This window comes from Pavona decussata, unplaced genomic scaffold (genome assembly GCF_977016875.1).
Source record: "Pavona decussata unplaced genomic scaffold, jaPavDecu1.1 SCAFFOLD_112, whole genome shotgun sequence".
Classification (NCBI taxonomy): Eukaryota; Metazoa; Cnidaria; class Anthozoa; order Scleractinia; family Agariciidae; genus Pavona; species Pavona decussata.
The window spans coordinates 816,565-831,181 of NW_028145526.1; the positions used below are offsets into that span (position 1 = coordinate 816,565).

At 42.6% G+C, this 14,617-nt stretch overlaps 1 protein-coding gene across 1 annotated transcript in view; it reads left to right on the forward strand.

Moving 5' to 3' along the window:
* Positions 1 to 14,617, forward strand: part of LOC146470698 (fibrocystin-L-like) — a 61,417-nt gene that overhangs the window by 22,528 nt on the left and 24,272 nt on the right. Inside the window, exons 22-26 of the mRNA XM_085121665.1 lie at positions 712 to 830; positions 1,773 to 3,890; positions 4,669 to 7,951; positions 9,057 to 9,814; positions 10,405 to 10,623. Coding sequence (XP_084977791.1) covers positions 712 to 830; positions 1,773 to 3,890; positions 4,669 to 7,951; positions 9,057 to 9,814; positions 10,405 to 10,623 — 6,497 coding nt within the window. The remainder of the gene's footprint in view (positions 1 to 711; positions 831 to 1,772; positions 3,891 to 4,668; positions 7,952 to 9,056; positions 9,815 to 10,404; positions 10,624 to 14,617) is intronic.

Sequence of the window (14,617 nt, forward strand, 5' to 3'; positions counted from 1 at the left end):
TTAGTTGCAATCCAATGACAGTTTGGTAAGTGATGTATCAAACACGAGACACAGTGTTTCAGCTGATCACATATCACACCGAGAAGAGAGTTGGAAATACGATGCGTAGCGGAGTATTTTTTTGACGACTTTCGAGGTTTTTGATATAAATTGTGATAAAACACTGTGACGAGTGTTTGATATTATTTCTCAAACAAACTGAAAACAGCCCACGTCGAACTGTGTCTTGTTCATTACCTCTATATTTGCTGGCTGAGAACACAGAGCTAATCCATGATCACGCTGGCGTGAACTTGTGGCTGGATATCTATAGATTTATGCATGCAGAACCAGACGTCAAGCATAGTTGCCAAAACCTCTTGCACAGTGAGCAGCAGTAAAGAATTTACAAAATACCATAATCCACTGGGGAAAGTGTTAAGTGTTGCAAAACGCTGCCAAGTTTAGCCCAAAATGATGAAATAGTGTTTTAAAGGTATAAGGAAGCAACTATTGGATTCGGCTTTCCCATTTTAGCAAGAATTATCAAGGCCAAGGTTTAACTTGTGTGCCTTAGCCGATTACTGCTTTAGCTTCTCTCGGAAACTAAGGGACTCCACGGGACCCTACGGGACCATAACAAAGCTGGATTGGGATAGGAATATTAGCTAGCACGGGATTTCGGGACGAAACGAATATTAAATTTGAAAGCTCACATTGGACTTTCCGTAGGTTCCTTGCGCCAGGTGTGTATTACTATGCGGGCAGCGGATCTGTTTTAATGAAAGGAGTCATCAAGGTGCTTCCAGCATTCAGAACACAGACTGGACCAATCAGAATCAAGAGAGAAGGTATCACATAAATGTTTCATTTTCATTATCGACTGGACGTAATCCAGTAAAGGGTGACCATTCAAATGAAAGTTACTGACTGGAAAAATGCTTTTCTTTGCAGTAAAATATGAATCTGAGTTTGGATTTTGTGCATGAAATCCCGGAGTGTGGTCATTCAAATGGAAGCTACTAGGCAGCACTTTCAAGAGGGGCTGTTTATTACGTAGTACAAGGCGGTTCTAATTTTTTGAGTGTACGGATAAAATTATAAAGTGTGAACATTCAAATTGAAGAATCTGGTTACCGAGCAGTATTTCTTTAGCGTACTAGTTAGTTTTCAATGTTTTGCGATATTCTTTCTTGCCATGAGCCCCAGAAATCATTGATGGCTAAATAGCAGTTTTTTGTCCGACTAAACAAACATCACTCAACCCTGCAATTCGTATTGATGACTTCCAAATATAGCCTTCTTCGTGATCAGTCTGGATTCTCAAAACTCACAACAGCTTTTTATGATTATGATTAGCATTTGCTCCACAAGCACGCGTTGGCAATAATCATTCCATATCCAACAAGCGCTAGTGGAATAATTGTTTTATTAAAAACAGGCGACCAAGATTATTGCTAGATCTCGCTGATTTCGCTTTGCTAGAACAACTAAAGGACAATTTAATGGTCGCTATTTCTCAGGCATGGTATAATGGTTCGTATACCATGGCCGCTACAATTATCCAGTTTTTAAAAATTATGATATTATATTGCATAGTTTATATAGGGTGGCACCCTATATGATCGTAAGTTAGCTGCACGCCCTTTACGGCACGCTTCATACCCGTTTCTGCTGTGTGTATGAATTCCAATTTCCTCATCAAGTTGTCTGTGATTAGCCAAATGTAATAACCTTGAACTGTTTTGGGAAAACTGAAATCCATTTCGTCAATACTGTTTGCTTTTGCTTAGGGTATGAAGCACGTTACAATCTCACTTCGCTTCCAAGCTCCTCTCCTAAATGCCAATCTGGGAGAATTGACGCTGTTGCTGGCTGCAGCTCTTCGTCGTCAGCTGAGAACTCAGGTCGGAGCTTTACCTATTCCCCGTGTAGCACGCCTCGAGTGTTCTCCGTTTTACCTCCTCGAGGAACGAGCGGGGCTGTTATTACAATTCGCGGGAATGGCTTTAGTGATGAATCATGCCACAACAAAGTGACTTTCACCTCGCATGTCTGTCAGGTTATCTCCTGCAATGAGACCACGATCACTTGTCAGCTTGGTACAGCGAAATCTCCACCCTCCGGTGAGCAACTTGATGTGGCGGTGAAAGTACTTAACAGAGGCTTCGCGTTCGTCAAAGCAGCTTCGGGTGAAACTGCACAATTCACGTTGAAGCCGAGTATAACTGCAGTGTCACCAAGTAGCGGTTCCCAAGCGGGTGGCACTCGACTCACGATATCGGGCAATGGGTTCAGCGAGACTACTGATAAAAATATTGTGCGTATTGGCGGAACCATTTGTGACGTTGTCGACTCCAGGTTCACCAGCCTTGTATGCGTTACACGAGCCTCAAACACTTCCCAGTTGCAACACGTCAACGTAACAGTTAGTGGTAGTAGCGGCGAGTGTGTTGCCGCTAACATTGCGGACTGTCAATATACATTCGCGTCCGACAGGACCCCAGTGGTGATCACAAAGACCCCGATTAGCATTAGCAGTCCTAACACAGAATTTCGATTTATAGTGTCACGGCTTCCTTCCGAAACCTCCGATGTGACGGTGAAAGTAGGTAACGCAATATGCAGGGTGACAGGGCTTGACTCTTCGTTACTCACGTGTGAGATTACAGGAGCGGTGGCTGGAAACCACAAAATTGTGATCCACGTGTCAGGGAAAGGAAATGCTCAGTTTGATAGTGGTGCGGCAGACGTTGTTAATAGTGAGCCGAGAGTGTCCTCGGTCTCGCCATCACAGAGCAGCGTTAATGGAGGCTTGACCGTAACTGTCGGTGGGAATGGATTTGATCCAACGCCAGGAAAAACTAGAGTGACTATCGGAGGTGCGCCTTGTAAGATTGTAAATGTAACACATGGAGAAATCAAGTGCGTGACACCACCACACCCCGCCCAAGCATCAGTAACATTACAAGTAACGGTTACTTCGGAATCTTCGCGTCGTCGCAGAAATGTGGGAAGCTCCTTCCCAGCAGCTTCTATCGCTTTTACCTTAGCCCAGACCCCTGAAGTAACGTCAGTTTCCCCTTTAACAGGGAGAGGCGGCCAAGCGTTGACTCTCTCTGGAAGTGGTTTGGAGCCGTTGCCGTCGCACGGCGAAGTTGTAGTTCATATTGGGGATGTGCCATGCACAGTAACCAGCTCGTCGGGAAGCTCTGTTGTTTGTGCGCTGGCTGCACACGCCGCCGGTTCAAACAGGGTGGACGTGATCGTACCAGGTAAAGGAAGAGCTACTTCAGGACTTTCCTTCGTGTACACCTTAAGCATAACCGGTGTTAATCCCAATGAGAGTGGCTTCGGTGGCGGGCGCCTTCTTATGTTGCAAGGGTATGGATTTGATAACTCAGCTGTGATCACGATTTGCGGCAATCCGTGCATCATTAGATCCAATCACGCTACGACAACAACACAAATATCGTGCGAGGCGCCCATGAATCCTAATCACGCGGCAGGAGTCGATCAACAGTGCGACGTGGTGGTAACTTTGAACGGCTTAACCTCTACACTTGCGAATGGTTTTACTTATAAAATCGCGATGACCTCGAGGATAACCTCCATCGCGCCACCCCGGGGAGGGAGAGGTGGGGGAACATCTCTCACCATCCGTGGCACTGGTTTCAGCAGTACACAAAATGATAATGTGGTGACTATAGACGGTACCAGCTGCACTGTCACATCCGCTTCTTCGACTGAAATTGTGTGCAGGACTGGAAATCACAGCAGGACGATTGAGACGAGAGTTCGAATTGATGTAGGGGAGAATGGCAAGGCCCTGGACGATGGAGGATATTTCTTTTACGTGGACGTTTGGTCGTCGCCATACACATGGGGCAACAAACCCCCTCCTGTAGAAGGTCAGCAGTTTTTTTTTGTTTTTTTTGTTTTTTACATTTTAATCGCAACAGAGAACGTTTTTAATTAGAAGTGAGCCGATGCAATTGGTTTTGGTTTAAAATGTTGGCACTTGATAATTTCAGCGCTTTAAGTATGCTGGGCGTTGTGCATAGTCAGCAGACTTAAGAAGGAAAGTAGAGAAATACCAAAACTCTCAAAGACTGAAACAGTTAAAAGAAAAAGCAAAAACTGTTCATATCCTAAAGGCTCACATTGCCACAACGCACCATTCACCAGATCTTTAAGTCTAAAAGCACTAAACCTAGATAGCTTAAGCTAATTCAGGTGTATACGCAGGAACAGGTCTTATAGTCTTCGTAGGTGGCCAGGCGCCCACAAGGATGTAACTGCAGGAAGGGCGGCCGTCAGTTGAACGCCTTTAGAGTAGCTTCGATTCACTGAAAAAACTTTTTTATTCCCACTCCCAGTTGTTTCCCAGTTGGGTTAACTTCTGATGGACTACCGTCCCATCCAAAGGGTAGAAGTGATACTCTAAGTCACTTCATACCGGGTATTCTGTCAAAGACTACTAAGCTTCCTATTCAGGGGGGAGAAGTAATAATTCAAGTTAATTCATGTTGGATATCTTGTGATGGACTTGTATCCCATCCAGGGGGTAGGTGGGGGGGAATACTCCTAGTTGCTGCAGTTTACAAAAACCGAAGTAATGTGACCCCGTGGACCACCATATCTCCTTACTATCGCGTTTTTCTAAGCTATTTTTTTTCTCATCTACAGGAGCCGTTATAAACAAAGGGCAAACAATTTTACTTGATCAAGACACGCCCGTCCTCAAATTGCTTCTGATTCAGGGAGGAAAGCTCATTTTTGACATGGAAAAACCTTCTCTTCACTTACAAGCGGAGAATATTCTAATTACCGATAATGGAGTTCTTCAGGTAGGAACAGAAGATAAGCCGTTTCCAGGTAATGCGACCATCACTTTGCATGGACACGTTCGATCTAAAGAGATACCAGTTTTTGGCACCAAAACACTTGCGCTCCGCGAAGGAACACTAGATCTTCACGGTCTACACGTGCCTATCACGTGGACGCATTTAAGTTCCACAGCAGACGTCGGCACCACTGAACTTCACCTATTAAAAGCGGTCACGTGGAAACCTGGAGATGAGATCATTCTAGCACCAACTGGAAAATCACAGCGCGAGTTTGAAGAACTTACTATCACTGGTGTTAGCAACGGAGATAAAACCCTGCATATTACACCAGCCCTTAGATATAAGCACATCTCAATTGTTCAGACTTTTGATGGCATACACCGCGTGGAAACGCGCGCAGAGGTCGGTCTGCTGACGCGGAACGTGCGAGTGCGAGGCTCGGTGCAATCTGAGTGGACGGAAACAATTGAGTCTTGTCCTGATGAATTCGCACCAGGACAGTTTCAAACCCAAACCTGCTTTCAAGGAAAGTTTGGCGAGGAGATTGGAAGCGATGAATTTGGCGTTCAGATTATGATCCATGCACCTGAGGAGAGTAAGAATTTGGTGACAGCTAGGTTCAGCCACGTGGAGATCTCGCACGCGGGGCAAGCATTCCGTCTTGGTCGTTATCCAATTCATTTCCATCTTAGTGGTGACGTGACTGGATCATATGTCCGTGGCTGTGCAATACATCATAGCTTCAATCGAGCCATCACAATGCACGGCATCCATAATCTTCATGTGAGCCGCAATGTCGTTTTTAACGTCCGCGGAAATGCTTTCTTCATGGAGGACGGCATCGAAACAGGAAATGTGGTCGAGTTTAACCTTGGAATATTTGTCATCGCTTCTTCATCCGCGCTAAATGTTGATATAACTCCAGCAACATACTGGGTTACAAACGCCAATAACACCGTGAGACATAATGCGGCCGCTGGCGGCAGCCATTTTGGGTTTTGGTACCAGATGTTTGAGCACCCGGATGGCCCTTCCTTTAGAAGTGATTACTGCCCCAGGAATGTTTTCATGCATGAATTCTTCAATAACTCCGCTCACTCCTTTGGCCGCTATGGTTTGTGGATTTTTCCGACTTATCATCCTTTGGAGGGAGGGCGTTGCAACTCAAAAATTGCGAAGCCCGCGGTATTTGGTCGATTCCTTACCTATAACAATATGCGCGGAGCAGAGGCTGTCGAAATTGGGGCCGTCCAAATGAAGGACTTTCTAGTGCTTGACAATGATATTGCTGGAATAGAGTACGTATTTGGAGGCTTAATGGACTCTCCTAGAGGGGGAGCCAGGATTGTTAACGCACTCATCGTTGGCCACAGTCAAGCAAGCGAGGGACTGGAACTGAAGATCAGCAGTAACACGCGATGTACGGAGTCTGGTATCAGGCTTCCACAGTTCTCTAAGCTAGTTGTAGAAAATGTGACCTTTGTGAACTTTGACCGTTCGGGATGCACCTGCTACACCACCTGTGCGCAATGTTCAGAATTCAAAAAGAGAGGTGGCTGGACTACACATACGTCGAAGAATCGTTTTGTGAACGCTCCTCGCCGTACGGCCTTTCAGTGGAATCACGAAGCAGTTATACTTGATCTGGATGGAAGCTTTACTGGTTATGTAAATGGAAGCGTTGTGCCGACTAATGCAAACCTTCCTCCCCAGCATTGCACCGTCTACCCGCAATACAGCCATGGTCCTCACAATGGGAGCGTCTGTGATTCAACTCTAAAGTTCAGGAGATTTGCGTTCAACAATGTTGCGCCATCTTCTCTGAAAAGCAAAAATGTTTTATTGACCAACGAGCATGGTACTGATGTGGTGCCGTACTGCCTCAAATGCGCCACTCACCCTGAAGGCTGGTTGACGACTGTAATCTTAGGCAGTTCATACACCATCGCATTTGAAAATGCCCAACATATAACAAACATAACCTACTCTGGCTTGTTCTATGACCTGGAGGAACTAGATCATGTTTGGATTAGTCACAATTTAACGCAGAAACCCGATCATTTTACGGTGACTGGGAAATATCAAAACATGACCGATGTCGTCCCATCTGCAGACGCACAGCACGGCAACTGGAGCTTTGTGAACGAGACAAAAGAGTTCACGTACATAGCGTCCGGTAAAAACGGTGTGCGGACAATAAACAACAATATTGTACCACGCGCAGTCCAACTTCGCGTATTTCGCTGCTTCTACGAGGACTGCATTATCCCTGTGCCGCCCCCTCCACCGGAGGGCAGACCGGCGCAATTTCGGCGTTGGTCGATCGCCGATGACTGGGAGGGAAGTGAGCCTTTGTATGGCGGTTATGGTAGAAGATTGCCTCACAACGGAAGCAACGTCATGATACTGCCAGACTGGTACATGTTGGCGGATATACCGCTGCCATATTTAAACAAGCTTCTGGTGTACGGGACTCTTGAGATTGAGGACATGCCAGGAATGGTCATCAATGCTTCCATCATATTCATCAGTGGAGGTCTGATCGTAGGATGGCCTGACAAACCGTACCTTTCCAATATACTAATAACTCTCCAAGGCGACGTGAACAGTGAAGAATATCAGCCCACACAGGGTGTTAATGTCGGTAGCAAGGCCATCGCAGCGTTCGGGTTCCTGTGGCTTCATGGCAGACCGAAAGCTATCTGTTGGACGAAACTTTCAGTAACAGCGGAAGTCGGGGATGTTTACTTGATACTAGTAGAAGCAGTGGACTGGAATGTTGGTGACGAGATCGTCCTCACGTCGACTACCGTTAAGCCAGAGCAGACCGAAAAGTTCATTATAATAGCCATCTCACCAGACAGACAAAATCTGACACTGAACGCGCCTCTCCGGTATAAGCATATCGCAGAAACTCACACGGCCGGGAACTGGACATACACCTTAGCAGCGGAAGTAGGACTGCTGACCAGAAATATTGTAATAGAAGGCGCAGACAACCCTTCTGGGGCCTGGGCCGCGTCGTTTGGATGTCGTGTTCTGGTTGTGGGAAGCGGCCGGATTGAGTACGTGGAGATAAGGCGTTGTGGACAGGAAGGATGGATTGATGACTTTGATCCTAGGTGAGAAATATTTTTTCAGCCCTGTGAGCCCTGTAAACTGACCGACAGCTAGTTTCGCCTCTGAACTTGAAGAAAGTAAAGAAAGCCACCAACAAAAATTAAGTATCTTAAGCAAATTCTCCCAACTAGTAAGTTAAGAAATGGATGGAGAACAGTAAAGAGAATCTGCGTGTTGATATCACACCTTAAAAAATTCAATTCAGCTTTGGCGAAATTAATCAGATAAAGTTATATTAATAGGCCATTTTCATGATGGCGTCATTTTGCTACAACTACCAGAATTCATTTCGTTTTCCTTTTCAAATTCAGCAAAGAATTATAGCACTAATTAGCATGAGAAAACAAAACCAGAAGGATTCTGGTAGTTTTAATAAAATGACGCCAAAGTGATAAATTATGTCCTATTGAGGGGTGAAGGAAAATATTAAACCACTTTTTATTCAGCTATTCTCTGTAAATGTTATGAACCTGCTTTATCTTCTTAGCCAATAAGGACAAAATCCAAGCGCCAATGAGTCATTACATGCCTATCGGCACGTTCGCGCTCGTTCGTTAAACGCACAAGTGAACACGGAAAGAGCACAAGCATTTAGAAAAGCCGGTAAATACACTAAAGCTTGGTATAAACAATCGATCAAATACTTCGTGCTTGTGCATGTACTTGTGATTATATTCGTTTTCACTCGACTCGGAATTCTTGCGCTTTTTTCTGCTTTCGTCGCCGGAGAGAATAAAGGTCTACTGTTAGAGCACGTGATTCGCGTCACTGTGAAGTTTCGTAGGAAATTATATTCTTCCATCCATGTAACACTAGAAACCAGCGAAATGGACTGACTGACGCGAAGACTCTAAGTACGTCGGTCTCTCTGCATGTGCTATGTGCCTATTTACGTAGTTAGCTTAAAGTAAGCTCGCAATAGGCCATTTCAACAACTCAATCAGTTTTACATCACGAACTTATACAATAGGTCTGCAAAAGGTACATTTAAGGGACTTAAATCTCTCTATCTGTCACAACGAATTACGAAAATATAACTTGGTCCCCCACCCCTTCCCCCTCCCTATAAGGCCCCATCTAATAATGCCCTGATTTTTTCAATTCCAGATTCTCCCTTGCTTTTCTTAACGCCGGAGACGTAGAAGGCAACGCATCATATGTGCGTGGTAATGCAATTCATGATGGCTTCAATCCCGGTATTGGCGTCTTCGGGACTAACAATCTAGTAGTCGAGGACAATGTTGTTCATCACACCGTCGGGCCTTCAATTCAAGTCGCTGGAAAGTTTAATCGCGTTTTGCGCAACTTGGCTGTGTATTCCATTTCCATCCACACGTACAATGGTCGAAGAGAGAAGACTCTTGTGCACTGGCCAGGCGCCATTGAGGTACACAAGGCTGAAGATGTGATCCTTATAAACAACACCGTCGCTGGAAGCGAAAAGTTTGGGTTTAAGATCGATGGTGTTAAGTGCCCCTCTGAGAGTCATCCAGAAAATTCCACTTTAGAACGTAACGAAGTTCACGGCGCCTGGCATGGAATTCACTTGGCCTACAAGGAGGGAACGTCTCCTTGTACGATGATAAGGGGATACATGACATGGAGAAATATCGACTACGGAGTCTTCAGTTATCCTAAGTTCAGTGTCATTCTAGACAATCTCATTGCTGTGGATAATACCGTAGGTGTATTCCCTTATGTCTGGGGTCCTCCCGCTTTAACACACGTGACTGCCGACAAATCTGTTATCCTGAGAAACAGCCTAATTATTGGCACTAGTCCCAACTACGACTGCGCAGATTACAACACTGTACCATATGCCAGAAAACCATACCAAGGTATTGGAGCGAAGAAAGCCCCAGGAGGTAACTATGGTAACCCTTTTTGTCTTCAAGATAGTCGAAAATAAAGACGGGAAAAATACACTAACCAAATTCAAAAAATTCTCATTATCTAATTCCCAAAGGGGAATTTTCAGAGGTAGTAACATAAAGTAAAAAGATACACCAGCTAATACGCATGAATTTTCATAGAAACATAAATTATATACATTTATTATGCGCGTTTGCTACAGTGTCTAAATAAATTTAAGTAGTTATAGCAAATTGAAACAAACCAGTTTAATAACAACCTTAATCGTTTGACTTAAGTTAAGATGTTCACACGGAATTGAGCATTTTGTGGAAATTGCGCTATGTAAGTGTTACTTATTATTGGTACTGTCATTAATTTTATTGTTATCTCTTATAAGTTACTTACTGTTATTATTATTATTATTATTATTATTATTATTATTATTATTATTATTATTATTATTATTATTATTTACTTAGTTCACCACGCCGTGAAGGTCTAAAACGAGATATATTGGGCACTTTGGAGTGCCTAGTTGGTACGTCTATCTGTTTACTTATTTATTTATTTGTTTATTCTCCAACTCGTTGTACCTCACCAGGTGGTAGAATTGGTGTCACGATGACCCACTTTTGTTCAAACGAGGGAACTGGTCCTATCATGCCCTGGGAAAAACCAGGTAAATATCCCGCTATTAACGGCCACACGCTGTACGAAGACGTCACCTTCTCTGGATTTCAGGACAAATGTGGCAAGAGGCACCGAGCAGTGATGACGAATACGTGGATTGGTGACATACTTCACCCAGTAGACGTACGAGGTTTGTTACAAACCGAAACGAGTGAATTTTGTTTGTTTGTAATGTATGCTTGCTTGTCTGCTTCGTTTCTCTTCAACTCGTCAGATTGTCAAATATTTGGTAATAAAGAAATTTAGGGACAGTTAGCAGCACAGAAAACTCTCTCACATCAGTAACTTTCATTCAAATGGTCACCTTAAATGATTTCATGATTTTATTTCATCTACTAAAGATATAAAACAGCAACAGTGCTATAGAAATGTGATCAAATATGCGTAACAATTTTTAAGTGTAAAAAGTAAAAACTTAAAACTTTGGTGAGATTTTGCTAAAATTAAACAAATGGTACGAAATAGAAAAGTTACATTCAACTCGAGAGTGGACAACATCACAGTACTTTTTTTGAATAATTTCATCTACAAATTTAAAAGTTAGAATGAATTTGAACACTGGTTGTACAGCATAATAAACAGCACCACAGCAAAGTAATTCTCAGACTTTGCTTTCATAGCGAAGGTCGCCAGGAAAATACAATCCATCATGCACAGCACATTTAAAAACTCATTAATAATCCATAAGTCCATTGACCTATCAAATGGTCGATAAAACATCACGTGCAGTGGTTTTAAAACCCGATAAAACCTCCTCCTTATTAGTATGCGGTGTTTAATGTTTTTCTCGTATGCTAATTTTCAACGTTCACAAAAACATCATTGTTATGAACTCTCTTGACACACACTTTTCCAGGAATGTTTTTGAAGCCGTTCAAAAAACTCGCAGCATGTGTTTTATCGGATCTAAAACCATTGGGCTGCGCAGAAAGCCTTTCCTGTTCAGCTGGCGGTATTGTCCACCTGCGAATATAAAGTTTTGGCAGTTGAGACCAGTAGACCTGTAACTTTTCTAAGGGCTGTTTTCACTGGACCCAGATAACCTGTAGCTCTATTGTTTTTGTGTCTAGTCTCTGCTCATTGTTTTGTTTTTCGTTCTTTTGTTCTTTCGACCAATAATGCGGGACGTTGCAGACGGTACAAGTCGCCTAGTTGAGCCACCATGGCCGGAGTAAGCCGCGACAACGAGCGGTATAAGACGCGAGAAATCGCACTTTTCCCCATTCCCCTCGCGGCTTCGCTGTTCGCCCACCTTTTGCCTTTCGCCCAACATCCCGCCAGAAATTCACGCTAATGAGATTCATGTACATCACAGGGTGCCCCTTAACCTTAATTCTCACTAAAACATAAATAATTCTGTCAAACATGAAGTCATATGAAAACGAAAAAAAGGTCTGTTTTATATGAAGTGCCAAAATTCATGGTTAGGTGCATTTCTGGACATTAGTGGTCCAGTTCTTGCGATTACAATCGCTGAACCTTTCTACTGTCGTCATCAGAAGGAATTTTACCCTACCCTTTTACCTTTTAGTTTTAGTTTCCATTCTTTTTAACAATTGTCTTTTGGCCTGCGTTAATTGGACTCGTATTTTTTCCAAGCACCTTCAGATAATTAAGAGCGGCTGCCTGAGAATATCGAGAACTCGCGGTCAAAACTGAAATTTCGGATTTCCTCATATTTTGTCAGAAGAATCCCTTTAGAGAACTATTTACGAAAATGACATTAAAACTTTCCAAAGATTTTTCGTTTTCGAGAATTCCGGCATAATGTGAAATGCCGTGATCGCGGCGCAGCCGGCGTTAAATTTTGACGAGATTTGGTGCATTTTCAAATCGCTCGGGAAGGAAGACGGCTCAGCGTATTAAAACGATCTTTTGAAATTAAGTTAGGCATCCTTCTGAGAATACGGTCTTAGGAAAATATTGCTGGAGGATTCTTATTTACATGCAGTTTTCAAAGTCCGAAGATTCCTATTTTCAACATTTTTGTTGACACTTGAAATTGTGGAAACTTTGCGGACAAATATCGTGTCCTGGTACATCGAAATTTGAAGCAAGTATTATACTTTAGGAAAGCTCTATTCATGTACTGCAATATATAAAAAAACCAGCTTGGGTAATTTAAAATCCAAGCGTTGACGGAAGTAAACACATAGGGAATTTTAATATTTTTTTTTTCAAAAATGGCAGTGGTCACGCAAGGACAAGTTTTAAAATAAGTTTAAAATAAATTTATTGTTTATGTTTCAGTTCTGGTGGAATAAAACTAAGTTGTTATTCGGAGACAAAATCTCATGTATTGATGGGTTTATCCCTATAAAAAATAATTTCATTCCTAGTAGGTGATCACCGATCGCAAACAAAAAAATGAAACGTTCAGGTGTTATGTCACGCTTTCCTCGGTACGCCAGCGTCAACAATGCGAAGGATACGAAACGAAATCAGGAAATATTTCATATCAAAATGTATCTGAAACCCCCAACAGGCGGTAATGTTTCATTAAATTACTAATCGACTTGCGTGAAAAACGGCTTTGGTCCAGAAAAGTTGCGCAAAAGTCGCAGTTTTTATAAATCCTAGGTTTGTCAAAGATGCATCTCATCCTCACTGTCAATAAAATGTCGTGACAGGCACTTACATTGAGCTGGACAAGCGAAGACGAGAATTCTAAAAGCTGAAGAACAAGGTATCTGTGTTTTCAATTTGCAGGTCCTAGACTATATATCATAAACAGAACTGAGATATCAGAGACGGTAGAGAAAATCATGCTTTCACTTTAGAACAAGGCTGGCCATAATATCTTTAACGGCTACACTGCGGCTATAATATATTTGAATGAGCACTTACCGTTCCAATGCCTGCAAAATAGGCATTTAATGAACCATCCCCATTAATGCGAGCAATAGTCCACCCTTCTCAGTCCGATCCGGATAGAAGAGCACCAGAAAATAACCAAGCTTGTTTGCATATTATGGCCATCACTGTGTACATAGCTATTTTAAACTTGCTATTTATAAACAATGACGCAAAATGGTTATAAATAGCAATGTGCGTTCTTGGTTTGGAGTGGTTTGCTCGATACTAGAAACTGTATTTCTTCTTCCGCGATGTCATATTTTGCAGTTTTTATATATTTTCGTTTGATTTTGTGGCTCCGTGTTCATTTTCGTCCTTGATAGACGACGAGTCCGGTTGCGGTCAAAGTTCGTACTATTACAGCAACCTGCGTTTCTTTGGGTGAATGCCAAAAAGATATCTCCAGTCATCCAGGTCCCAACGCCAGGAAGGTGTTTGCTGACGACAAAACTGACAGTGAAATGTAATGAATCCTCGTGCGCGCATGTTAGTAAAGTTATCGATCATCTGATGTTGTTGATTGAACAGATGAAGTTAAGTTTACTGACTTTACATTGATGGAATACAAACAGCGGTGATATTTCTGATCAACCTACGATGACCCAAGAACAACATTATATGGCTGTAGTGAAGGGAGTCTGTACTGAATCGATGATTGCTGGCCAAGATGAAGTAAAGAATAACCCTGGTTACATTGTCAATGGAGAGGTAGCAATATTTTGTCGTACTTTTTACTAAGAAAAGATGATTTATTCTGACTGATTGTTGTGTTACATTAATTACTTCCGAGTTTTCAGTTTGATGCTTATGTTGTTTCTTTGATCTTACACATGATTTGCCACTAGAAATTTTTAAGGTTAGCATTAAAAAAAATTGAATTGAATTATCCAGGCATACTGAGAGAAATTTACACACAGGTTTATGCGGAGTATTGGTCCTGATATCTGCAATTTTTTTTCCTTTCAGTGTGTCATAACAGATGCACGACATGATTCAAGCAGATCAGCAGCCCACACAACTGTGTCAGCTATCTCCTTTTCGTAAGTGGCATACTCTGACAACGGGCCTCTCCCTATTAGTGAGTTACTGTTTCTACAGAGAATTGTTGAAGTTGTAGTCAAGATTCTGGATAGCTTATGCTAAGAAAATCTAGACGTTTTGTCACAATTACTTGATTTGTTATTTTGTCAAGATCGTTATTACGAACGTAGAGGATTTGCGACACTCGTTGTTTATTCGAGCATAAATAAAAATGGCGCTTCATTTGC